Raw genomic sequence first — 26,595 nt, 5'->3', positions numbered from 1 at the left:
AACTTCTCAAGTCAAGCAATACCTACATTTAATCTTTTTGGTACCCAGAAAAAATGACTATTTATATGGTTTTGCTCATAGCCAAACATTGCAAGTATTTAACAAAAGGTATTGATTGAAGTACTTTACTGGTATTGGTATTATTTTAAGGGTATTGGTATTGATATCATACATTTTTTTGAATGCGACCCAGTCCAAACCATGACTGAACTTAAATTGTTTTAGAGACACAGCAAAGTTTCATTATGTTTTCTTTAAACCATAAAAAAGAAGGGTCTCAGAGTCTCAAACAGTGCATGCTGGGATGTCTGCTATATGCTGGTCATATTTATTTAGAAACTTAATTTAAAGACTTGACTAAATTCTGTACAGTGCATTCATTGAACTAAAAAGACTTCAGGTTAGAGGAACTCATGTTTAATTGAATTGAACAAATAACACTTGTATTTTACATTAATAAGATTTCTTGATCGTTATAAATTCCCAAATTCCTTTACATTGAACAATACAAAAAGAGACTGTGTAAAGATCCCTCATAAAATAAAAATAGAACCTAAATTAAAACACTTCCAGTCCATTACTACTCTCCCCCAGAGCGAGGACTTCCTCTCCTCTGAATGCTCTCATTTTTCTTCAGAAGGCTGTGACCCTCACTGCATCCTCCAGGCTTTCTTTGCTCTCTTTCAGTGGCAGATCTCCATCACCAAGTTTGATCTCCACTTTGTTCCTCTTGGCAAACATCTGGCAGATCTCCAGGAAGGTCTTGTTCTTGGTCTCTGGGACCACCAGCCAGATGTAGACCAGCGTGACCAGACAGATGAAGGAGAAAATGATGAAGCTGTAGGAGCCCAGACCTCTCTGGAGGGAGAAGAGAGGGAGAGAGGAAATGTGATCAGAGTGTCCTCAAGATGAAACGTTGTAAATATGTTGGACAGAAAAACAGTTGGTTGGACGTAAACAGCAGCCAAGGTGAGGTAAAGCGAAACCTCTTTTTTAAGTTGCTGTTACTCAAACAAATTCCTCTCTTGTTTGCTTTTTGGTTTAAAGACTCGAGAGGAAGTAAACATTACGCTGCTCAGTCCATTAAACAAAACACAATGACAACATTGCTTCAAATAAACAAGGACAAATGACTCTTGTGCAACAAACCCCGGTTCCAAAAAAGCTGAGACTGTGTGTTAAACGCAAATAAAAACAGGATGCAGTGATTTGACCTTGATGCAGTTGAAAATAGTTGTTTTTTTTTAAAAAAAACAACAACAACAAAATATTTCATGTTCAAATGTTTTTTGTAATTATACTCTAATTCTGAATTTGATGTCTGCAGCAGGTTCGAAAGAAGTTTGGACAGGAGCAACAAAAGACTGGGAAAGTTGTGAATCGCCTGTTTGGAACATTCTTCAGGTAAACAGGTAAATTAATAACAGGTGATAGCATCGTGATCCGGTATTAACGGGGCATCCTTGAAAGGTTCAGTCGTTCACAAGTGAGGATGTGGCGACATTCACCACTTCGTGAAAAACAATGTGAGCAAATAGTCCAATATTTGTCAACAAAAAAATCCAAAGAATTTAGGGATTTCACCATCAACCACCCATCATCTCAATCAAAGAATTTGGAGGCATTTCTGCACAGCTGGAGCAAGGCTGAAAAAAAAAGATTGAATGCCTGTGACCTTTGACCCCTCAGACAGCACTGCATTAAAAACTGACATGATTGTATAAAGGATATTATTACACGGGTGAGGAAACAGTTCTGAAAACCATTGCTGGTGAACACAGTTTGTCTCTGTGTCTATGCAACAAGTCGAGACTCTACCATAAAAATTGAAAGCCATTTATCAACTTCGTGTTGATATTGTCTGTCAGGTGTGGTCAGATATTTTTAAACACACTATGACGGGCTTCCAAACCAGCTGCAATGCCACGAAATCCGCTCAACATACACATTTAGCTCAGTTCTAAGTTGAGCGCAGAGAGACGTTCCTCCTCCAGCAGATAAATGTGAAAACAGCTTTCTAGTATATACATTCTGCACATACTGCCCATCCAAGGTCAAACTGTTAAGTGCAATAACAATAAGCAAAACACATTTCTGAGTGGAGTGCAACTAGAGAGCTTGAAAACAACTCTCAATCTTTGTCATGTGTGGATTTAAGAATACTGTTGCTTGTCGAGTTAAATTTCAAAGTAAGTGCAGTTTAAGTAGAATTAGTTTTTCATAAGGCTGTGAAAAGTATTTCCAGATTGGTAATATATAAAATGAGTTGTTCTACATTTACTGGTATCCTCTGTTGAAGACCACATTGAATTTGTCTGCAAAAAGAGAAATTAAAGAATTTATTTTCTCTGCTGCCTTAAGTATTTTGGGGTGAATATTTTACTTCAGTGATTATACAACACTGCAGTACTACATACTGCAAGTGTTTGTCCACTACTTTAAAACTTCAAAACTGCTCCACTAAATGTAAATTTGCTCAAAGATTGTAGGTCGGCCTCGGGAGAAACTTGAATTGAATGAATCAGCCTACCATAATGATATATTAAGGCTGACCAACAACATTGTGTCTGCCCACAACCATGTCCTGAACAGTGAATACAAATTGTTACCATCCAACCAGAGATTCAGGGCTCCACAATTTAATAACATTAGACTGAAGCAGTCTTTTGTACACCAGTTATTCCTGAAATTAAATATGAATCATTGTGTATTCAGTATTTTCAATGTCCTTCTTGTAAATGGAGCCTAAAGGAATAGTTAGCCATTTTGGGGGATATTCTTCTTTCTGTCTTGATACAAGTTAGATGAGAACATCTCTCAAATCTGTTAAATATGAAGCTACAGCCAGCAGACAGTTAGCTTAGCTTAGCATAAAGACTTGAAATAAGGGGAACTGTTAGAATGGCTTCATCCTAAGGTAACAAAAATCATCCTACCAGCACCTCTGAAGTTCAGTAATTAACCAATAAATTCAATCTGTACTAAAAACATGTAAAAATGTCAATTTGTCAGTTTTACAAGGGGTTATGTGCCGGACTATTTCTTGGTTGGAAGCGTAGTGACAGTCTGTTGGCTGCCGATCAATCTCATGGAGATGACGACTGAATGAGTGGTGGCGGTCCGACGCTCTCATTTCTCATTTTTCCTTTTTACATATGTTTAGTATCAGTAATTGACAGTGTATTTATTCATTTGTTTGTGATTTGACTCATTTTTGATTGGTTGTTGCAGCCCCTCTAACAATGTCGTTGTTTCATATTGTGAGTTTAACGCTCAACGAGGGTCTGTGCCCTAAATGTTGCTTTTGCTGTGCAGCGTTCAGGAATTAAAACATTCTTTTGTTGGGTTGAATTAAATCTTAAGGCAGACATATTGAAGTAAAGTAATTCAAACTAGGGCACTCGGAGAGAGTAGTCCTCTGTCAAGGCCAGATGTTCATCTTGCCAGGGCTTGCCAGCAACAGTGAAAAATGCAATCAATCATTTTTTTTTTTTACCACATAAAAACAGAGACAGCAAACAGCAAAACATGCATCCAAAATAAATACATTTTAACATTTGTTGCAGTAGTGATATTCACATATTGGTGTTTCGGTCTGAACCAGACCATGCTGTACATGTGTTGATGTCTTTCACACAGGCACCTGAAGATAATTCACAGACCTTGCTGTGAGCAGTAGGAATTTATGTAGCAACAATTTTCTGTCTATTAGACAGAAAGTTGTTCCCAGAGATTCTAAAGAAGTTCCAGTAGATTCTACTGCAGAAAGAAACTAGTTCCTACATTAAATTGCCTACAACAAGGTTTGTAGATTATTTTTGAGCAACCGAGACATGATTTTTGTATTTATTTGTTTATTTATTTATTTTTGGGCGCATGGAGCTGCACAGGATTTGCCCACTTTCTACAACAGATTCCTCCAAAATGCAACACACAGTATAATATATACTTTTGATTTTGGGGCGAACTGTCGAAGAAGTGTCAAAGAAGCTTATAAGCATTCTTTCATATCATGCTTTCATTATTAAGCTGATGTATAACTGCACAATATCTTAATTACTCAAAATATAAGGGGAATAAAAATGGCAACCATATTTTCAGATGCAAGCCTGGCAAAGATTTTTAAAAGTTAGTGTGGAGCACTGTATTTCGCAGTGATACTGAAAGTGACAAATAATTTGTCTGACCCCTGATTCCGACGAGCTCCAAATAATAATCTCTTCCCTGACCCATCCTACACCCTTCCTTCCACCTAGTATCCTGTAAATTTGGCAAGTAGTTTTTCCGTAATCCTGCTGACAAACAGACTCCTCGGTGGAGGTAAACATATAACTATAAATTATCATATTATAATCAGGATGTGACTTGAACTGCCTTTCTGTTTACACTTCAAAAACATCTGTAACTAATTACATATCAGAATAATAAACTTTCATTCCCCTGATGAAAGAGTTCCTAGAAATTGTGTAACTGACCTCTAGGAAGGGGAAGACGAGGCCAACAGTGAAGTTGGAGAGCCAGTGGACGGAGCCTGCGACCATGAAGGCGGCGGGCCTGGCAGACTGCCTGAACATCTCAGTGGTCACCACATAAGGAATAGGACCTGGAGAGCACAGATGTGGTTAACCACAACCAAAACACTCAAGACACATCATCAGTCTTCAGGGTCACAGTGAGGATGCTCATGTCTCAAACAACCCAGTGCAGATTTACAACATATATCATTACATGTCTGCTTCCATCCAAACAACACTTCAGCTAATGGAGCGCCCTGTTGTAATCAGCTTGTGTGTTAATAACCACTGGCGGGGGCAGACTCACTGGGTCCGATGGCATGTCCTATGACGTAGATGATGACACAGATGATGCTGACGTAGGGCATCCACGTCACGCTCTCCTGTCAACACAAAACAACAGCTGTTGTTATTGTAAACCAGTCGGACCGATGCTTTCAAACAAGAGCAAATACATAATAAAAATCTCTTTAATTTCTGTGTGGGAGTCCATGTTTTTCCTTTAAATTGTGCATTTGCTTTTAAACTTGTGATAGATTGATGCCCGCCCAAGGATTTTGAATTACAGGGTTCGAGGGGGGCAGCGCTGGTTTTGTGGTTCAGTCTAATGGTCAGTGTTTCTCATACTTTAGCGGTGGGTGACTCTGTTTTTATGTCTCAAAGTTCTCATGACCCCAGCAAATACAAACGTCAAGTCAGCGTTTTATTTTCCAGACCAAGCTCTAAATGTATAACACATAAACATTACGGTAAATTATATGGCTGCCGCTTTGATTTTGTACTCCGGCACACTGGAGTTTAACGAAACAGTGACCATGAGGTTAAAGTGCTGACTTTCACATGTGAAGAGATGGTTCTCTCAGTCATGGCGACAGCTAATTCCTGGACTTTTTTTTCCCTCTAGCCAGTCTGCCAGTTTAGTCTTTGGTTTACTGATGTCCTCCAGCCAATCCCTTCCTGTCTTTTAGCAGTAATAAGTGAATTCCCACTTTTTTTTTACCATCACCTGTCCCCCTTAAGGCCAAACCCTTGAACCCTCGGATGATCCCTTTTCCCAAGTTGGGAGGTCATTTGTGTGTTCATGATGAGCTTTAAGATGTGTTATATTTTATTGCTCAGAGTGTTTAAACAATACTTTTATGGAGTGATACTTAGTGTCTCATGGGTTTTGGAGGATGGTGTGTTTTTTTGTTATCTTTCAAAAATGTAAACACAAGAACACCCACGTGTAGAATAGATGAACCCACGATCTCCCCACACACCTGCACAAATACTTTCAATTCTTTTATCAGTATACATACTTTCCCAGGGTCAGGGCGCTGCTCTGCCCTGCTCTGTTTCTTGGTGCCTCTGTTTTGTTTTTTGTTTTTTTTCCTGCTCCGTTGCCTGTTCTGTCTCTTTGCATGTTGCAGATCTCTGCCTTAAGTAAATCCGAGTAAACTTTGATTTACTTTACTGGTTGTTGCTGTGAGTTTACTTTTGAATTAAGTCCCCACCTTGTGTTACTGAGCCATTACACACCCAAAACATAAAAGAATTTTCTATGGTTTGGGTGAGTAACTGCTCATATTGACCTGAATTATTTAAAACCTTTTTTTTTCCATACTGTGGGCACCACAAACACAAATCCTTTCACATCCTTGTATTGGGGTGGCAGCATGAATCACAGAGCCTGATATCTAAAAATCTGAGCAACTGAAACAAAAACCATCTGCATGACTACTTAACACAAAATGTAAATAAAAAAAATGTTTTTGTCGTGTGTGAGCAGAGTCTTTAAAGGTGTTTGAGGTGGTTCAAATCCATGGTGGGTGACTCATAGTTACACATTCTCCCAATGCGGCAGGACAGTAATGCTGAACATACAGTACAGATGAGGCAATCAACTAACTTTTTCCATGCTTGCTGGTACAAACCCCTGTGGTATCCTCCAGTTCCACCAGAGGTCCCTGTCTGCCTCCCTGGACGTGAGCTGGACGTTTGCAGCTGCCTGCAATGAGCACTCAACCAGCCCTGTTCAATCAACTCATCAGCCTATGGGAGTACATTAGACCTCTCCCTTCCTTCACTCTGTGGTTCACTGTAATGACTTCACTTCAGAGTTCCTGCCAGAGTTTTTGTCTTGGCTCACCTTCTGTTTGAAGAGCTGTGTTTTTGGTCTTGACATGCTATTATCCTGAACAAAGGCTTTGAAGTGAAACTGCTTCGTCTCCTGTGTGTCTCTGTGCTTGGGTCCATCTCCTCTGTCACTGTTAACACTTTTATGGCCTAAAAATAAAATATTTTCAACTCACTTAACCAGTCACCTTGTGGATAGTTTGTTTGAAAACCAGACTGAAGGAAAACTCCCCTTTAACAAGTGTTTGCTGATCTCTGGGTTGCAGACCATTAGTGGTAAATGTAAATTAAAGGTAAAGGCTGCTACTTTAACGTCATAGACTGGGTTACACCAACAAGGATGAATTAAATCTAAGATTAGTTCTAATCAGTCTTTAGTAAAACCAAGTTTATAATGATTAAATCCAGATTTAATGATGTCAACTGTAATTAAATAGACTTCAAGAAATATAGTGATGCTTGCTCACCCAAATTAAAATAAAAAATAAATCATTTGAGTGCTGTCAGGACCTAGTAAACTATAATAGAAGGAGGAAAACCTTAAAATGTGTGTATGTATTCAAAGTCTCCCAATATAAAGAGTAGCTTCTAGTGATGATATTCTAAAAAAAATAGAGACTATTAATTTCATTGTCTATTCAATGCACATTATTATAAGAGTCTATTTTCTTCTTCCTTTTTTTCTTTTTTGGATCAACCAATCACACTCTTTAAAAAACGTGTGTCATATCTAGCAACTGGATCAACTAGACCTCCTCACTAAGGTAAAAGTTTCTGTCCCTTCCATGCTCAAAGTTGCTCTGAGAGTTTTCCTAAATCACTCCATGGTTATCACTCCTTGTTTGAAGTTTTTAGGCAGAGTTAAGAGCCCTCTTGATGTTTTCTCTGAGAGTTTTTGAATATGGCCCCTGATTTCAAGGCTGACAAACAGCAGATCCTTTTTTGTATGTTGAACCACAAGAGGGCAGCAGAGTAACATGTTGGGGTGTGTGAATCACACTGGAGCTTTCACATGGTACCTGGAAGTTGAGAGCGACAGTGAGCAGCACACAGGCTCCACAGCAGATCCCAAAACCACAGAGGAGGAGCAGCCGTCGACCCGAGGCCTCCACGATGAAGACCTGGTAAAAAACACATTCACTGTTCAGAACAAATCATCGCCTGCTGATGTGATCAAAACAACAGATGGTGGATTTCTGCTCCTCCCCTCTTTAGTTGTTAACAAGATACCTACAGCAGCTATGGTCATGAAGACATTCACTGCACCTGTTCCCACAGTGACATACTGGATATCATTCTGCTTCACTCCTGCAGTGGCATAAATGCTGTCTGCATAGTAGTAGATCTGAGGAAGGAGAGAAAAATGCTTTACAATTATCCAAGAATGGCAGGAGTTAAAAACATACGTGGGTAATGTAGTTAAAATGACTGAAGATGAAGCCAAATGAGTGAAAAAAGTTCCCATTTTGTGTCCTGCTTGATCCACAGGATTCAAAGACACGTTGTTTAAACAATACGCCTGATCTGGTGTTTTATCTGAAACAGAGTCAGTGTTGGTCAGAGACAAGGACAGCTAGCATGACTCACCGCGTTGACCCCCGACAGCTGCTGGCCCATGTTCATGATGATGATGGAGATGAGCTGCCAGCGAAGCGAGCGCTGGGACAGCAGGCTGAGCACAGACAGGTGGCCCTCGGCCTTCTCCGACTGGTCCTCCAGACGCATCTCCAACAGCTCCGCATCCACGTTGTCCCAGCCACGCAGACGCTGCAGAGCTGAGGGTGACAGAACATACAGAGTACCATAATAGACAGTTTCTATCGCCTGTTTTTATTCACCAGCTCTTTGTGTTTTCCTACCTTTCTTTGCTGTCTTCTCATCTCCTCTCTGGATGAGCATGTACCTGGGGCTCTCTGGGAAGAATGGCAGCAGCAGGAGCTCTATCACGGCAGGAATTCCAGTCAAACCCAGCATGAGGGGCCAACCTGAACACAGAAGAAGCAAAGACACCACTTTTATCCATGAATTGACCTAAAAAGCCCCACAAAACAGTTGTCAAGGATGTGCTTAAAATTGAGCATCAGAACCTGGTTTATTGTTCAGTAAGTTTACACATACAAGGAGTTTGCCTCGGTGCTTTTGATGCACAACAATTAACCTAGTAAGTAGAAAAATTAAGGGCAGATAGAACAAGTCAAGAAACATAAGTAGTAAATAGAAAATTGACAATAAAATATAGAAAATATCATAAAAATATACAGTATAATTTTGTGCAGGAATGTGCAAAGTATTCTCCAGGGAATGTGCAGAAGTTCACAGTATGCTAGGAATATTTGTACAAGGTAGTAATCCAAAGAAGATGTGTGTTAATGTAATGTATTGACTCAAATGGTGTGGGCATATGTTAATTTCAGTGGGTGTGTCTGTGGGAGGCCCGCTGCACTTGTGGCATGAAGTTTTGGTCCTGATAGGCCACTGCTTCCTGCAGGAGGGGAGTGACTGTCTAACATTTACCTGTGCTGTTGCCCAGTATGTTTCTGATGCCCAGCACTTGCGCACTGAGGATGCCAATGGTGATGAAGAGTTGTGGTACGATGCCAAGGGCTCCCCTCAGGTTTTTTGGAGAGAGTTCTCCCAGATACATGGGCACCACATTGGATGAGAGCCCTGCAGACAAGAAAAGAAAACTTAAAGGTATAGTTTGGTTTTTCTGCAGAGGTAATACCCATCAATGCATGCCCCCAGTTTGGAGAAGCAGCAGGAGTACTGGTGCAGGAAACGAAGCAATGTACTGCTGTGGACAGGGGCAGCAGCAACACGTATTTTAGCCACCTGAAAAAAATCAATATCAGTTTAGTGTGCTCTATATTTCTAATGTTTACAACACTTTAAATTGCCTCAAATAGTTTTTTTAGGTGGCTAAAATACATTTCATTGTTCACAACAGTACATTGTTTGGCTTCCTACACCAGTACTCCTGCATGGCTCATATCAATATTGATTCTGTGAAGAGTTGGACGTATCTGACCTGCACAGATGCCCACTATAAACCTCGCCACAATGATGATCTCATAGGATTTAGCAATCTCGCTGGTTCCCATCATCACAGCGGGGACAATGGAGAAGATGTTGTTGAAGAGGAGGGTGCCCTTCCTGCCGCAGGGTGGAATTTATGTCATTTTAGATGAACAAGTAGACAGTTTGTGTAGCAGTTTTATTGTGTTTTAAAGGGATATTAAAATCAAAAATACACATTTTTCCTACATTACCTGTAGTTCTATTTATCCATCTAGATAGTTTTGGTGTAATTTGCCAAGTTTTGGAGATCTCAGCCATAGGGACGTCTGCCTTCTTCCAAATATAGTGGAATTAGTTTGTGGTGCTTAAAGTGCCAACAAATACAATTTAAAAAAAACTCTACAGCTGCCTCTTTCCAGAATTCATGACCTGGTTACTCAAAGTAATCCAGAGACCTTGTTGTGAGCAGTTTCATGTAGGAACTAATTTATTATTACCAAGGAGGAAGGAAGTGTGCATCTACTTGTGGATGAGAGGTTCATACTCATGACAACTTGGCATTGTGACAACATTAATGTTGTTGTCTTGGCTGAGTTGTCCATGAGTAGTTGCTCGCTTCCTTCTGCATGATGATGTAGTTGCCGGGTGTGTTTTAGTAGAAAGAAAGTACTTACATGGAACTACTTACAACAAAGTCTGCGGATCATGTTGAGTAACTGGGTCATGATTTCTACAAAGAGACATTGCTGTTGAGTATTTTTTGGCGCTTTGAGCACCACAAACTGAGTGCCATCTAGTTCCATTATATTTGAGAGAAGACAGACATCTCTACAGTCGATACCTCAAAAACTCGACAGCTCACCAAAACAATCCAGATGGATAAACAGCACCACAGGCCAGAGGAAAATATTTTTGATTGCGGGGTGAGCTGACCCTTAAACATGCAGTATTACCTCCCTAGTTTGTTGACCAGAGGGGCCACCATCAGAGAGCCAAAGAAACCTCCTAGCGGGTACATGGACACAGAGAGAGACCACAACAGAGTTAGGAAGTTGTCCTCCATCGGTCTGCCGTAACGCTCCACGTAGGTGGTGTTATAGAACTGCTGCATGAACTGAAGAGAGCAGGACAAGACTGAGAGAAACACATCATCATGTCACTGTGTGTTACAGTAAATATTTTGTTTGTTCGCTTGTGTTACCGGTGATGGAGAGTTGACCACAGCCACATTATAACCATACTGGAATGAAGAACCAAATGCAGATATGAGTGTTGCCAGAGCCAGGACCACAGTTAATCTCTGTCAGGGGGGGACATCATATGAAGCCTCATTTTACAACACAAACACCATCCATCATGCTTACACTGTTTGCACGCTGTCACAGATGAGACAAAACAAACATCAATGTGATAACCACACCTGGCGTGTAAACTCACCCCTCTCCTCTCCACAGGCCGCCCCAACTCCTCAGTCTCCGCCATGGCTGTGTTTGGACTCACTTTCTACAATAATAACAGCTCACTTTGTCATTACATGCACCACTGGGTCCTGCCTGCCCTTTGGACATGAGATTAGAGAGCATAGCAGAGGTTTACAGCTTGGCTTCGGTTATCATTTTCATGTTGCTGACTGTGCTCTCAGCTTCAGGAAGGTTTGTATGCAACACACTCAAGATATTAAACGCTGCCCTCGGCTGAATGTTGATATCTGATACTTTTATTGCACTGCAACTTCAACTAAATTGGTTCAATTGATGGAATCTACAGCTGTCATTAAAGGCTGGCGTTGTGTTATCATCAAAATGATAACGCCACACGAGTGTCTTTATTGCTTATCCACCTGCAGGCTGGATTATGGAGGAGGTGTTATTACAAAATAATGACACAATGCTGAAATCACACACAAAGACTTCGGTGTGGATCTTTGTACAGTTTGAAGAATTAATCTGTTCTCACGCTGAAGACAGTTTATCTCACACCAATTACCAAATAGACTAATTTTCTGCAGAAACGCCACAGCTGTAAATCTCTTTTTATGTTTGCTTTGTCTTCAGTTTGTCATGTGCTGTGTTGCCTCTGATCTCTTATCTCTCTGAGCCTGTTTGTCAATACGGCAGCCTTGAGGCTGTTTGCGCTTAAAACTGGATGTTATTTGCTTCAGGGACACCTCACTGCAAAAACAAGGCTAACATGTATATCTTTGATTTGCTGGCGGCAAATAGGAACAATTATAAGTCAGTACTGTGTATGCTCAGAGCAAAATATCACAAAAGATGTAGTGTTAAGTAAAGCAGGACAGGCTGCATGACTTTAACAAAAAAGTCATTTTGGAAAGCCACATATGTATTGCAAAACAGTTTAACAGTGGTCTACGCAGACAAATATAGACTCTTCTAGCAGGAAAGTCTTTCCAGCAGCATTTAAAAATAAATTACTTTATATCCATCAAAAGCTTAACCTGGCTTTCACCAAAAAGATTAATTTAATCTTTGATATGAATTTAGCAAAACCAGGTTTAAAATGAGTAAATCCAAATTTAAAAATACCAAAATTATGTCAAAATTAAATCTCTTTAATAAATCTCCATTTAGTTAATCCAAGTTTATTGATAAAAGCCAAAATTAAATAGGATCTAATAAATGTGAGGATGGTTACTTTCTAAAATGAAAATAAATAATGAAAAAATCAAATTGAGCCCTGTCAGCATTGCTTGCTAGTTAACTTAAAAGTTAGCTAAAAAGTTAAGAAGTGGTTACATTACATGGATACATCGCTTGTTAATTAGCTAAAAAGTTACCAAAATAATACAGTGTTTGCTAGGGTTGTAACCCAAAATTGGCCACGGGCCATTTTTATTGGGTCTTAATGGGTATAAATTAAATCTACTGAGTAAAAATATTGAGTAAATTAAAGTTTATTTACCTCAACTGCAGACGGTAATGGGTTTATTAGAAGCAGGCTTGAATTTGAGATTTACCATTTGCATCTTGGAACATAAAAACAGCAAATTTAACAAACAATTCAGTCCAGTTCTAGGCATGATTGGAAATATGGGCCTTCATGGTTTGTTGTGTTCTTTTCATTATGTAGTTTTGTAAGTTTTGGTCCCTGAGAGACACCAGATTTATCTTTTGGGGTCTCAAGCTGAAAAGGTCTGGGAAGTGGGGTCTGTTGTACCATGATGGAGCCAGTTCGCAGCATCCACATTAGGAGAATGTGCCCATAAGATGACTTTGAGATGATGACACAATCTTGACATATTGCTGTTGTAAAACAAAGGGAGACCGTGACTTTTGACATCAATGAGAAATGATATAATCATAACAGACGGTGTGAGGTGGAACATTTAGGAATTTAAAATGTGATGTTTTCTATTACATGTGTAAAATCTGTCCTGTCACCTCTAATTAAAGTGTTCTGCCACAGATCTGACCTTGTTGCCATTACCTTTGGTGGACAGTGTGTTTGAGAATTGGCTCTGAGAAGCACTGACGCAGCCAAATGAGCGGCGTGTGTTGTGAAAAAAATGACTTCCATTAACTTGACTGACTGGTGAATGGTCACCCCGTGCAGTGTAGTACGGCCCTCTGGTACTCTTTAACTTAATGAATTAAGTGGGCAGACGGCCAGCAGAGGAGAGAGCAGAAACCTCTTCCTTAAGTGTTTTCCACAGGCTCCAGTTACTTCAATGTCAGCCAAATCTCAGAAGCCACACAATGGATTAATTCCTGCAGGAAATACAGTAAGTGTCGGTCGTCTGTGTGGCCTCTGCCGTCCTCAAGGACATAAAAGTGTTCACTGGCTGTTTTGGATGTCATCAGCATAAACAGCGCTCACTTCCTCCATTTTCCCAGACGTGCTCTCCTGTGCTCTGTCAGTGTTACTGATGGTCCTGAGAGGATGAACTCTGCACTGTTTCACATTAATCTAGACCGCAGATAAAATTAGATTGTATGTAAACTCATAAAAACTGTCTATTTATGTTTTTAATATTTTCAGTATAAACAGTTAAAAGTTTCTGGAAATGATATATGAGAACTAACGGCCCTCATAAGAGTGGGACATTCTGTAAAACATGAACAAAAACAAAATGCAAGGATTTGCAAATCCTCTACCGGTGAGCATGTTACCCTACATTTATATTATAAACACAGTCAGGCTGCACCAGAATCTGTTCTTCAGTACAGTGTTGGTATGGTGTTGTAGTGTTTACTTGGTTTATTCAGTTGCCTCCTGGTCAAACCCTCATTAACTGCTCTGAGGCACAGTGCTTACCGGCTAGCAGACGTAATGAGGCTTGAACAGACAGTTATCTTTGTGAAGATGGATTATGCGGTGATGTTATCTTGCAGGTACACTAGTTGTTTTACAACATTTAATCAACACAGAGTGTAAAAACTGCACAGTAATGTACCTTCACCAGGGCCTTAATTTAACTCCACAAAAGAGAGCACCAGGCTTTATGGAGACAGGCCGTTATCGTTTCAGGAAAGTACAGTATGCCAATAACCCAAGGTCATTTAAGCTACTGTATCTAGTGCCAAAAGGTATTACTGGTAGCCTAAATCCCAGGTAGACTGTGTCAGTCAGATAATAATATTGTAAACCAAAAACAAGAGCGTCACTCAATATTCCATTACAGAGTGTGTTCGAGATCAGAGCTGCCATCAGCCAGAAACATAGAAAAACAGTTAAAGACATCATCACATTTATCACACCGAACTCGGAGTTTCAAACTTATATAAAAAGTAATTATTATGAGATTAAAAAAAGTAATTATTGTGAGATAAAAAGTCACAGTTATGAGATTAAAAACACCAAAATAATGAGATAAAAAGTCATTATTCTGAGATAAAAGGTTAAACTTACGAGATCAAAAGTCTTTACTATTTGATTAAAAAAATATATATATATGAGATAAAAAACATTAATTGAAAATGAGTCAGCATCATCTACAGACTTTGCTGATCTAAAGTTATCAAAGGAATTTTGATTTGTCAGTCCATTTGGATTTCTCAAGCCTTTCAAATCAAATCTGTAATACCTCATAAATGCACTGAGATATAAACATGAAAATTGAGACATGTTCAGAAGTGTTCACTAAGCTTACATATTAAAGGACATTGTGTTTCACCTCTAGGGGGCGTCACAAATGCAAAAGCTTTATGTCTCATAATAGGCTGCATGAATTTGTATGAAAATTACGTTGCATGATCTCGGATCATGACTCAAGTTTATGCATGAAATTTGGTAATAATTTTTCTAACTCTTTTAAAAATCAACTGTACATCCTACAGAGCTGAAATTTCCTCAACACATCAAATCAATTAACATCTGTATCTCCACAAGTTTTCTTTTAAATGCTGCCAAAATGGACACAGACATTTTCTTGATGACCGATATCAAGTGTTTCCTCCTGGCTCAGCAGCCAGTGGGCGGAGTCAGAGACGGTGTGAGGAAAGCATCTGGTGCATTTAGGCCAGATGACTCTTTCTTTTCTCAGGCTATAAGAGACCAATATTACTCACCAATTTACAAAATCACTATGATGCACTGATCACAAGCAGAATATTTTATCATGCTTAATCACTCTCACTGACGTCAATGTAATACTTTATTGTCTGCAGAACTAAATTAATGGGTCTAAAAATGAAAACCTGCATGCAGGACTTGTTGTATTATGTTTTTATTTACATTTTACGCAGCAGCCCAACATTTTTGGAAATGGGGTTTATGATTAAAGGTCGGACCCAATGTAAAGGCATATTATCATCTACTTCTGCTTTGCCAATTCATCAAACAGACCAGCAGAGAGCATACAGGACTTCCTAAATAAGCACTTGCCCTTTGTGAGAGTCAGGCTTGAGGATAAGAGATAATTGGCTGTCAACATGGTGGAATTTCTCCTTCCTCACCTTTACTAACAATCACCACAGTAATGAATCTTATTTGAATCTAGCTCTTCATCTCTGTGGCAGGCTCATTAAGGCTTAATGCATCTTAGACAATATTTTAAAGAGCTGAGGCAACTATAGGAAGTGGTAAACCAGGTCAGTCCTGCGAGGGTCAGTGGGTTCAGGCTCCTCGTTGGTATGCCTTTGGCCTGCAGCTCAGTCGGACAAACGGGAGCCAACAACAGCAGGGGGTCAAAGGAGAAGTGAGGCCCGGGTTTCAAGGAGGAAGGATGACATGTGATGATGATGACAGGTCATGCAACCTGACCACAATGACCGAACAATGTCGCGCTAAAATGTTGCAACGATGGAGTGAAGCAACAATGAAAAGGTTGAGTAATGAAAGACAAAGACATCAAAGAAATTAATATCTGATATGAGCATCATAAGAGAATGTTTTGTATTTTAATGTACTACTGTACTACGACATTATTTACTGTGATATTACACGGGTATATCTTTTATTATTTCTTATAAAAGGAAGGACTGGTATCAACTGCTGCAGTGTTTTTGTTTTAAAATTGTACATACATAATTCAAAGATTCATTATTACATGATAACTCATGCCAGTTTTTTGTACCTTTTTGCATATTTAGGTCATGGCTGATTTCTTTTCTTTTCTTTTATTAAAGAAGGAATGCAGAAGGACTTTAAGTTAAAAGGAAAAACCTATTTATATGAACAACAACGCTGTACACATCAGATTTATTCATTAATTAAGGACATTTTTTCAAGTGGTCTGTTTTTTAATATCACAATAAATACCATATTATATACCATATATTCTTTTTAATTCTGGTATTATTGTACCTCAGGTTGTAACACTGATAGAAAACTGTGCCGTATCTCAGTTTTATTTATCGTGTTTTTAAAGAGATTGTTTAAAAAAAAAAAAAAAAATCAATTTTCCTGCACACAAACCTTTACATTGGACATACATTGGAAAATTATTTTCTATAAAAGTTATATAGCAGAAAAAAGTTGAGATCTACCCAAAATTAAAAAATAAAAATCTTGCTTGAAAGATGGCTGTAAAATGTTAACAACACTGGGTGGAAAACATAGAAAGTGGAGGTCTGGTCTGGTCCTCCCCTCAGACATTTTGAGCATCAAATACTTTGTTTCCTGCATTCTGGTAAATTTTGATGCACCAAGTTGTGACGTAGCTTGCTAGGTTAAACTTAGATAGGAAAATTACTTAGTAAACTAGGAAACTCTTATAAAAGTAAACACAAAAATCAAAACATTTTATGGCAGATTGCAACCATTGGTTTTGAAGATGCATTCAGCCACCATACATCTTATGACCGATAAAAGTCCTCATGTTTTTATTGACACAGAGATAAATACACGTTCCTGCACCATCATTTTCTTCTATGCAATTCATCCACTAGAGAGACTAGCTGATTCACCGAAATTCCATGTTGTGCTGTTTCCCTTCTCAAAGCTCTGTAACATGTATTATGTGTATTTAATGTAGCCATATTCAGCAAAACAATGACTGAGGACACAGATCAACTGCAGATAAATGAACTGAAGATTATGTTGTTGTTTTTTCTGCTGTGAATCAGCTCTAACTGACGTGAAATCAAACCGACCAAAGATACGATTTTGGGTGGGTCATTATTTAAGGCTTTCTGTGAAACTCCAGTAACAGTTCAAAAAGTTCAAACAAATTTACAGTACGTTAATCACATAAAGTGAGAATGCCATACAGTTTTTTATTAGTTATTAACTTAACGCAAACAGGCACCAAAACATGAGTATTTTTCCCTACAATTATAACGCTTGAATACTCAGTGGAAACAGAATATTCATTTCACAGTGATGATAAGCTCAGAATGTAAGTGAATCCACACAGTACACATCATAAATAAAGCTGCTAAACCTTTCACCGAGTGGACGACTGTCCAAAATTTAACCAGAAAACTTGTCCAAAGAACAACTTAAAGTGAAATGAAACTACAGTATTTATATACAACATATTCAGTCTGAAACACTGAACAGTACAGAGTCAGGAAGCATCAACCTTGACACACAAAGTGCAGGCATGTTGACGCAGATGCAGCATCTCCGACCCTCTCTGCCGGCACTTCCTGTAAGGACGCTCAACGTTCAGCGATGCTTTCACGTCAGCCTGACTCTGGCTTCACATCCACAGAATCAAGTATCATCTATCGGTCTGGACTCGACTGGTGCCATCTTCTTCATCTCTTTGTGTGGACGGGTCCTGTCCAGGGCGCAGCCTCTGAGGGGCCTCATGTGAGTGCTGCTCCTCCGCTCGAGGCTTTGAGCAGCAGCAGAGCGCCGTGCAGAGGCGTGTGCGGATTGGCCGAGTGAGCAATACAAACATGATGCAGTTGGCTGCTCCCTGCGAGGTGTTGCCTATTCCCTGTTGGGTACAAATTAAAGTCCTTAAGGGAAGTGTGGCAGTAGTAGATTATTTTTTTGGGGATACATTGTCCTATAAAGGGTAACATTGGTATTTTACAGCCTGAATCCTATGGCCCCATGTTTTTGTGTCTAAGCGACTACTGGGGACAACAATATTTGATATTGCTCCAGTATTGAAGGAGAGCACTGCAGCCGGCAGAAGAGAAACAAAGGTACAACGTAATCTCTATGTTCACTGTCAAAATAAGTCCACTAAAAATGCTTGTTTTTGCCTTTGACAGGCTCAGATTGTTAGTCTAAATGCCACAACATCATGGAAAGAATCCCTGCAGAGATAGACCTTTTGTCAAAGAGAAAGATACGTTAACCAGAAACAGCTGCTTTAATGCTCGCCAAACTAACCAGACTGCCTTTAAAGAAACAGTAATTTTATCATCCTAACATCTTGTCCCAACTGCATACGAGATGAGCGTCATTCTTTTTGAGAATGTCCTAACAGGTCGTGAGCAAAACAGTGCAACGCGATGTGGTGGGAGTTTTGAACAGAACTTTTGTCACATGCACATTTCTATTTATTCCTGTCGTTTCTGTTGGAAGCCCTGCAAAACAGCTGATTCACGGAGTTAAGATGAGGAGTTATCTATATGATACTTTCTTATACAACAAGAGAAACCTAAATAAGGTGATAGTAGCCTGTAGGCAGATCAGCAGGGAGCTGCTTATCAAGGTAAATGTGCCTCAAGGATACGAAGCTGATTGCTGTTGGCTGTAATGTACGTCATTTCCAGTAGGAAACAATACAAAGGTAACAATATAAAACTTGTGCTTTCAGTTTAAATAGTACAAACGTGGGAGCAAGTACCCACCCACCTTTTACTAGAGTTGTTACATCTCCAGTTTGTTTTAGAGCTGACTGGTGTCACAAGATAAGAAATTAACTTATTAAAATGTGAACATCTACCAGCCACTGACAGATAAATGTTCAAATTCACCTTCTTCATCATCATTTTGATGAGTGTGATGCAGACTCTGACTCTCTGCAGTCAGACAGAGACAGACAGAGAGTGAACAGATACTGTGCAGCCTGGGCAACATGATGAAACCATTGATAAAGTCAGTTAAACATCATCATCAATCATCATCCTCTGTCACAGAACTGCATATTTGAACAGATTCAGAGTGGACAGAGAGCGTGTGATGTTATGCTGCTAGCATGCAGTTAGGACAAGATCTGAGACAAACTTTATTCAAATTCAAAACTCACTCAAACTTACATCTTTTCACTGTCCCAACAACCACCAACTCAGGTTGCTCGGTCAAAATAAGCCCTATATTCACAGAGGTGGCTGTACCTGCCATTTCTCTCGCTGCTTCTCTGATGTCCTGCCTCCCTCTCGCTCCTCTCCCAATGTTTTCACATCTAATGCAGTAAATTAAGCATTTATTTCGACCAAACCAGACCAAGAAAACGTATTATTCTCTTTAGCAATCCACACTTAACAATAAGAATCTGAGCCAGTGAGTCAGTAGCAAAACAAACCGTTTTAGTGGACATACTCTGACGGTGCACAATTGCCTGGAGGGATTACAATGTAGCTTAGTTTTGCTTCTGCCGACTGCAGTACTCTTTTTCAACACTGGAGAGACTGCAAAAATTGTTGTCCACATTAGTCACTTAGACACAAAAACATGGGAAAACACGGTCCAGGTTGGAAAATACCAAAATTAACCTTTAATGGGTTGAAAATGTAACAAAACCTCATATTCATATTATTATCTGATGAAGAGATCACATTATATTATGAGGTCAGCCAATGACGATCACAAGTGGACAGTCAATACTGGACTGCCATATTTGTTTAAATGACTAAATGACTCACGAATGTTTGTATTATTATATTATATAAAAAATACATACACTTACAGTGACAATATGATTTAATAAAACTGTCCAGGAAGGTATTAGCTTTTATTATATTTCAAACTCATTTAGAGTGAAAAGAGATTTTGAGTAGTTACTATGCTGCTACTCTACTCAGATGTTCATAAACATCGGTTAACACAGAAAGCTTTTCATTCCGAATGTGTGATGATTCACAGGCTTGACGGGATGCTATCACACCATTACAAATTTCACACCAGATAAACAGCACATATACTCACTGCTGTCACACACAAAACAACTCAGATACACACACACACAATCGAAAGGATGAAGTAGCATTAAGCAGGAGAAGTAAAGCATAGATTAAATATTGAAATTAAATGGGATTATCTTTCATATAGGACATCATCGGTTTAAAAGAAACTTTAAACTCACATGTAGAGTGACCAGCACTGGGTTCTGTCTGGCTGCAGAGCCGGCCAGCAGCAGTATGAAGCGCACTGTGCTCCAGATGCGCAGGATGATGAAGATGATGGGAATGAGTGTTAGCTTCATATCAGCCATGGAGGAGAAGGAGTGTGACTGAGGCCTGTTGGCCAAGATGGGACGATACTCGGACAGGGCAGCATGCTGCGTCAAGACAGAGGTTTGAAATATATATATGAAAGCATGACTCAGAAAATCAAAAATATGAATAAAAACAAAGAGAATGAGATATGTGAACTTGTACAGTTTTCTAATCGTTTTGTAGTGGATGCTAATTTTCAACACCTGTCCTGACACACTCGCTGACATAAAACAAACAACTGCCTCTACTAAGGAGGTTGAGTTTTTGTTTTAATGTGGGCTTTGTTTCCATGACACTGCCTAAATTTGTTGATAAGAGTTCAATAAAATTCGGAGACCATGGCCTTTTTGAGATAGAGGTTTTAAACCATCATGGTGGCTACAGGCTATGTTGATGCTGACTGGTCGGTCCACTGCTTTGGTCAAGACTGAAATATTTCGACAATTATTAGATGGATTTCTATACTTCCAGAGACATTCATGGTCCTCAAAAGATGAATCCTACTGACTTTGAAATGATCCCCTGACTTTCATGCTAGAAAACTTTGAGTAAAATATTTTGTAGTAGTAGATGGCTTGCCATGAAATTTTATGCCAATAGTGCCCACATGATGAATCCTAAGGACTTTGGGGTGTTCATTTGATTAAAAATGACATGACATGACATTGATGCATGTATCATTATTATTCATCAGTATGTGTATTTATCCAAACCCAAATGGGAATAAAAAAAATCAAAAAATTTTCTTTCTGTATTTCACCTTTGCACAGTGATGACTGAGGTATAGTGTATGCTGTGTGAGTGCTTTTAAATTTGAATTTACCCATCTTAAGTCTCCTAAATGGAGCTCTGCGCTCCAATAACAGTTGAGCAAGCTTGGCATCCGGCGAAACCTCAGGCAATGTTCTCCTTTCCTGTTTCCTGTACTTATATTATGCTGTGTTGATAAGAAAATCAAACTTCACAGATGGTTAACAGATGTTGCTGGCGGACCTGTAAAAGCAACATAAAGCCTACTGTACATGATCACATTTTAAATTAGCTAATGTTAGCAAAATGCTGGCTAACTAGCTAGCTAATGCGTCATGTAAATTACTCTTTGCTAACATTAGCTGTCAGACGTAACTGACTAGCTAACATTTAATGTAGATTAGCTAACAAATTAGCTAGCATTTTGCTAGCATTAGCCAAATTAAGATGTGACCATAAGTTGCTCTTGCAGGTACCCCAGCAAGGTCTTTTACCATTTTTGAAATCTGATTTTCTTTTTGACATAGATGACAGGAAAGGATAAAGTTGACAGAGGCAAAAACACTCTGACTGAAGGTCCGCTGGTACGAAGCTCACTCAACTTTTATTGGAGCACAGAGCGGGAAGGGGAGGGACTTAGGATGAGTCAATTAAAATACATGACTGCACTGTTGCTGCCTTTGCAACTCGTAATAAGAGTTAGCATGTAGCTAGTAAAAACCTGTTTTGGTTCTCACCGCTATGTGGATGTGCCTCTTGATGAGAATGTAGAGGACAGGGAGGGTGAGGTAAGCCATGAACTCCCAGATCTTTCCAGTCAGCAGCATCCACAGTACCCGGTCAGACGCATGAATCCTGACCCAACACCAGCCCACCGACACCTCTGATGCATCGTAGCCAATCTTGTTCAGGGACACGGCTGCAACAGTGATGGCCAGAGGAACGCCCCAGCTTAAGCACAAAACAGACAGTTTAGAGGATTAAACACAACTTCCTCAAAAGTTCATCTTTAAATATTTGGTAGGCACAACACTCACAAATACTGCAAAGTCATGTGACAGCATGTGATAGATTATCTTGTGCTTAAGGCCTGTTTGTGTTACGTAGTTCACAGTGCAGAGACATACCAGTTGTGTTTCTTTAGCTCCGTACATAATAAAACCACTATTTCTACATTTTAAGAAGCTATGCTCACTATGTTTTCCCTGGAAGCATTATGTCTTCTATAAAAGCACCACCTAAAAGAAGACTATATTTTCATGGCAGTCCATAACTGATGATTATAACACAGTGCTTAAGGCCTTGTTATGTGTGTGTGTTTTTCTGTTATGCATACACGCCTTGGTGAAGGGCTCCATTGTGTGATCTTCAATTCAGTGGAACATTTGAGAATTCATAGAAACAAAATTAGAATGACAACCACAGACACTGCGGTGAGGCATACCCAGGGGTGAAAATGTTCTTGTGTCCAAAAATAGATCAATTATACAGCACAGTGAATCAACTCCCTCCTTACATCTTCACAATCAACATGGACAGCTCATTAATGTGCAGGAGGAGAACTGACAACAAAGGATCAAACATATGTGCTGATTTAGAGCATTGAAAGTTGAGTCTAAAACAAGTGGTTTGCTAAACCTTTAAGCAACCTTCAAATAGATACTTGTTAAACAGTGAACGCTTGTTTGAGGAGATTTTAATCCGGAGAAAACCCATCCTGAACAGATGTGCAGCTGTGATCTTTAACTGGTTTTTGTAGTTGGTGTAGCGGACAATTATACATAAAAAAGCATGCAGCTTCTCCACGTAGGATAATAATTATGCTTAAAAATAACAAAATGTGCCTTCATTTTAGCACCAATAAAATGAAAGTCAAATACTGTGTGATACATCAGGCGTCTCATCTCAGTGAAGATCTAATAATTATAGCGATCTTATCTGTTTAAATGTGACTCATGCAAACTAAAGATTATTAGATGTTGTCATTGTCAACATTTCTCTACCTTTGTGATGATTTAAGAGAGTGGATTTTCCTGCTTCATTATTTAAAAAATGTTTTCTCCTCTTAATGCAATAGTCTAACAGCATCTAAATGGGATGCTCTCAAGAATACACCCGATGTGAAACAAATGAGAGCAAACATGCCGAAAATGAGAATGTGATGTCAAAACAAATGTTATATAGTCTTTCTGCATTTAGTTACATAATTTGTACTAATCTCATTTAGAAGTTTTACTTAAGGTACTAATGAATCAACGTTTTTTTTAAAGTCTACTTTTGCACCAAGTGAGAACAATTTCCATGAACTAGACTTGACAAGAGGAACAAGAATTCAGTGTCAATGAACTAAATCCTAAATGTTTCCTCTGGTGATGTCAGTCGACATCCATGTCATCTGATTTCATCAGCTGCACAAAGACAAGCAATTGCAGAAAATTTCCAAGTGTTGCTCACTCACCAACATAAAAAAAACAACTGAATGTTTGATTCCTGTTAGTTGTAAGCAGGGTGTGTTCCAGAAAAGGTAAAAGAACAAAGAATGGCTTGACTTTAACATGTGGAAGGAGCCTTCAATTTCTACACACCATGTTTCTGCAGAAAACTTGATGTCTGCTCTAACTCTCTGTTATTTAAATAAGGGTTTAGCTCAGACATTCCTGTCTGCCGCTGTATTTTATTAAATCAAATTCAGTATTATTCATCCAAATCTTGGATTGTGATTACACTGAAATTTTAATTCTCCCATTTATTCGGTTATATTCAATTTCTCCATTTCATTTTACTCTTTTTACATAATGTGTCTTTTTATATTGCCCCGTGTTGTTTTCTACTTTGTCTGAATGACTTTTTATATCTTACATAAATCTCTTTTAATTGCCTTGTTATTGAAAGGTGCTGTACAAATGAAATGGCCTCATTTTGCCTCATAAAAACAGGTTTAAATCTTTTTAGAAAGACATAAGAGATAATTGTGTCTTTGTAAGAGATAATTTAGTCATTATGGGACCAGAGTGTAATTTTATTTCTGATGAAAGTGATAATAAATAGATTCAGGTATAAAAAGTAAATGTTTCTATACTGGTGCTCATTCAGTTCTAATATAGCATTTAGGCCATTTTCTTGGTAACAGACCAGTATTCTCATAGTAGAAATACTATTTAAATAGCCTTCACATTTGTTGTCCATGCCAAATATACCACAAATAGTGATGTGCAGTTTGACCAACAACCTGGGTCCCTAACAGCCTTATCCATAGTACACTGCATCATATTTGCTTGTTTGTCTTAGCTAGGGGTCCTTTGGATTTTTTTTATTATTATTATTTTTTTTTTATTATTACAGCAGAGTTTTTGTCAACTGAGCAGTTGGTTTGCTCATCATGTTTTTTTCTATTTCAAAAACATGCAGTTGTTGTGAGTTGGTACTAGCTAGCTAGCTAAATTTCAGGAGCATAGCAGCTTGTGGCAGGCGCCGACTGGTCCAGGTCAGTGCTGACAGCTTTTGACACCATGAATGATGTTTTGACTGGCAGAAAATTATAAAGAGGAGCATGCCGAATAAGATTTTGCTAATGTCTATTATTTTATAATAATACACAAATTATATAATACAATATCTTTATTTTATCAGCATTTTGCTGAGGCCCACCTGGCAGCTCCATCTCGGACATTTCATAAACAGGGGTGGAGTTTTAGAGAGTCAGGTTGTCATGGTAACATCAGGTGGCCCTCTGAGACATTAAGCTTAAAGAACTACCCAGATAAAGGTCAAATTATCTTATGCAACAGTAGTTTTATGGGCACATGCAGGCGTTCACTAGTTTCACACGTAAAAATCTGTATTTCTCTTAGCTGAAGATAGATCAGATAACTCCTTCATTTTTATTTGGACAGTCAGTATCTCCTTTGAGACTGAACGGTACGCTGCACACTGTTACCATGGAAACCCAGCACCTGACGCTGCGATAGCTGGAGCAGCTAGTGAGGCTAACTTTATCGTCTTTAAATTAGTTTTTATTTTTTCATACGAGCAAACTAGACATATTAAAGGCATAAACTAAGTTGAAATGAGCTCCTGTGCTGTTTTCAAATTTGAGGAAGCAGGTTGCTCGAAACACTGAAATAATGCGCAGTCGTTAACTTTCTAGCTAAATATCCCAAGATGCTTCGAGTCACAAATTCGCGGCATCCAACTGAAGCTGGCCCAAACAGGAAAGAGAAAAAAAAAAAAAATTCAACCAACTCGACACTCTTACCTGACAAGGTGAAAAAACAACACCAGGCTGTCAGCAACTCTTTGGTTGGACCTCACGATGAACACATACAGGTAAACAGCGATGGCCACAGTCCAGAAAAAGGAGCTAGTGTTGGCGAAAGTGGATATCGACCCCTGAACGACGCAGTCGAGCGAGTCTGTGTGGAAAACTCTCCAGACTCCGAAGGCGTAGGAGACGGCGGACAGCCAGTCGGACACCGAGAGGAAGACCAGCAGCTTCCTTGGAGTAGTCCTCAAATCTGACCAAATAATGTAGGTGAGGATGATGAGAGAGGAGCCCAGGAACGACAGTGTGCACGAAAATAGCACGATAATCTGCTCAGACAAGTACACAACTGTCTGATTTCCATTAGCCATCGTTCAGTGTATTTAGATACGGTCACCTCATGGATACGAGTGTGGCTGTCAACATCAGGAAATTATCAAAATCTCCCCGCATTATCTCCCCTTAACGCCAGGCGACATTTGAAACAGTCGAGCCATAAAACTTTACAAACTTCGTACATCGTTTAAAAGGGACCCAAACAAACTTTCCCCTCGGTCTTTAACCCCTCCCTCCCGGCCTCCTCTAGTCCCTCTTCTCGTTGCACCAACCGGAACCAAAAGCAGAAGCCAGTCAGCTGGTATAGTGTGCAGACTCATAGGTCTATTTTAGTCTCTAATGGTCTTTACTTGGTTGACCCTTGTAAAGCTATGGCGAGTTTGTCACAAATGAACATTGTAGTGCTAAACACATTGCACTAGTCAGGTCATGTAGCATTCAAGTACAGAACGTTAAATGAGATTTTCACATATAAATTAAAAAATAAAAAATGCCCATAGAACTTCATAGCAGCTGCCACACTCCTTATTTAAGCTTGTCAATACATTAAAAGTGCTTTGCTGTGTAAATGCAAGGCAATAAAACAGTAATGTAAAAGAAATAACAAAAGTAAACAAAAAGAATCATAGCACGAGGAGAATAAAAGAATACATTAAAGCAGCAGTATGTAGGATTTTTTTTTCCCAGCATGGCAGAATCATAAAGGACCCGCACTCTGTAGATACAGAGCTCAGTCTAAGATAGTGGAAACACAAGTATTCTTATTTTCAGGTAATTATATACTAATGAAAACAGT

General features: G+C 39.1%; 2 protein-coding genes across 3 annotated transcripts; both read right to left on the bottom strand.

The window, feature by feature from the left end:
* Positions 1-178: 178 nt before the first annotated feature.
* On the bottom strand, positions 179-11,238 carry slc2a5 (solute carrier family 2 member 5). 2 transcript variants are annotated; one of them, XM_084721313.1, is made up of 12 exons: positions 11,088-11,238; positions 10,852-10,950; positions 10,604-10,764; positions 9,661-9,785; positions 9,147-9,299; positions 8,492-8,617; positions 8,220-8,407; positions 7,867-7,977; positions 7,652-7,753; positions 4,822-4,897; positions 4,476-4,603; positions 179-858 (listed from the first exon to the last, which is right to left on the bottom strand). In XM_084721313.1, the coding sequence occupies exons 1-12, from the start codon at positions 11,130-11,132 to the stop codon at positions 634-636; spliced, it is 1,539 nt and encodes a 512-aa protein (XP_084577439.1). In that variant the 5' UTR covers positions 11,133-11,238; the 3' UTR covers positions 179-633. The 2 variants fall into 2 exon arrangements, with proteins under 2 accessions (XP_084577439.1, XP_084577440.1); XM_084721314.1 differs by having other exon boundaries at positions 10,604-10,655; positions 11,088-11,127.
* A 6,068-nt stretch (positions 11,239-17,306) lies between these two features.
* Positions 17,307-26,056, bottom strand: gpr157 (G protein-coupled receptor 157). The gene is made up of 4 exons (XM_084721312.1): positions 25,458-26,056; positions 21,940-22,153; positions 20,320-20,514; positions 17,307-17,997 (listed from the first exon to the last, which is right to left on the bottom strand). Exons 1-4 carry the CDS (start codon positions 25,832-25,834, stop codon positions 17,776-17,778), a joined length of 1,008 nt encoding a protein of 335 aa, XP_084577438.1. The 5' UTR covers positions 25,835-26,056; the 3' UTR covers positions 17,307-17,775.
* Positions 26,057-26,595: the final 539 nt, after the last annotated feature.

This window comes from Lutjanus erythropterus, chromosome 6 (genome assembly GCF_056507025.1).
Source record: "Lutjanus erythropterus isolate fLutEry1 chromosome 6, fLutEry1.hap2, whole genome shotgun sequence".
Lineage (NCBI taxonomy): Eukaryota > Metazoa > Chordata > Actinopteri > Lutjaniformes > Lutjanidae > Lutjanus > Lutjanus erythropterus.
The sequence above is the reverse complement of the archived record's forward strand: the minus strand, read 5'-3'. Positions and strand labels throughout refer to the sequence as shown.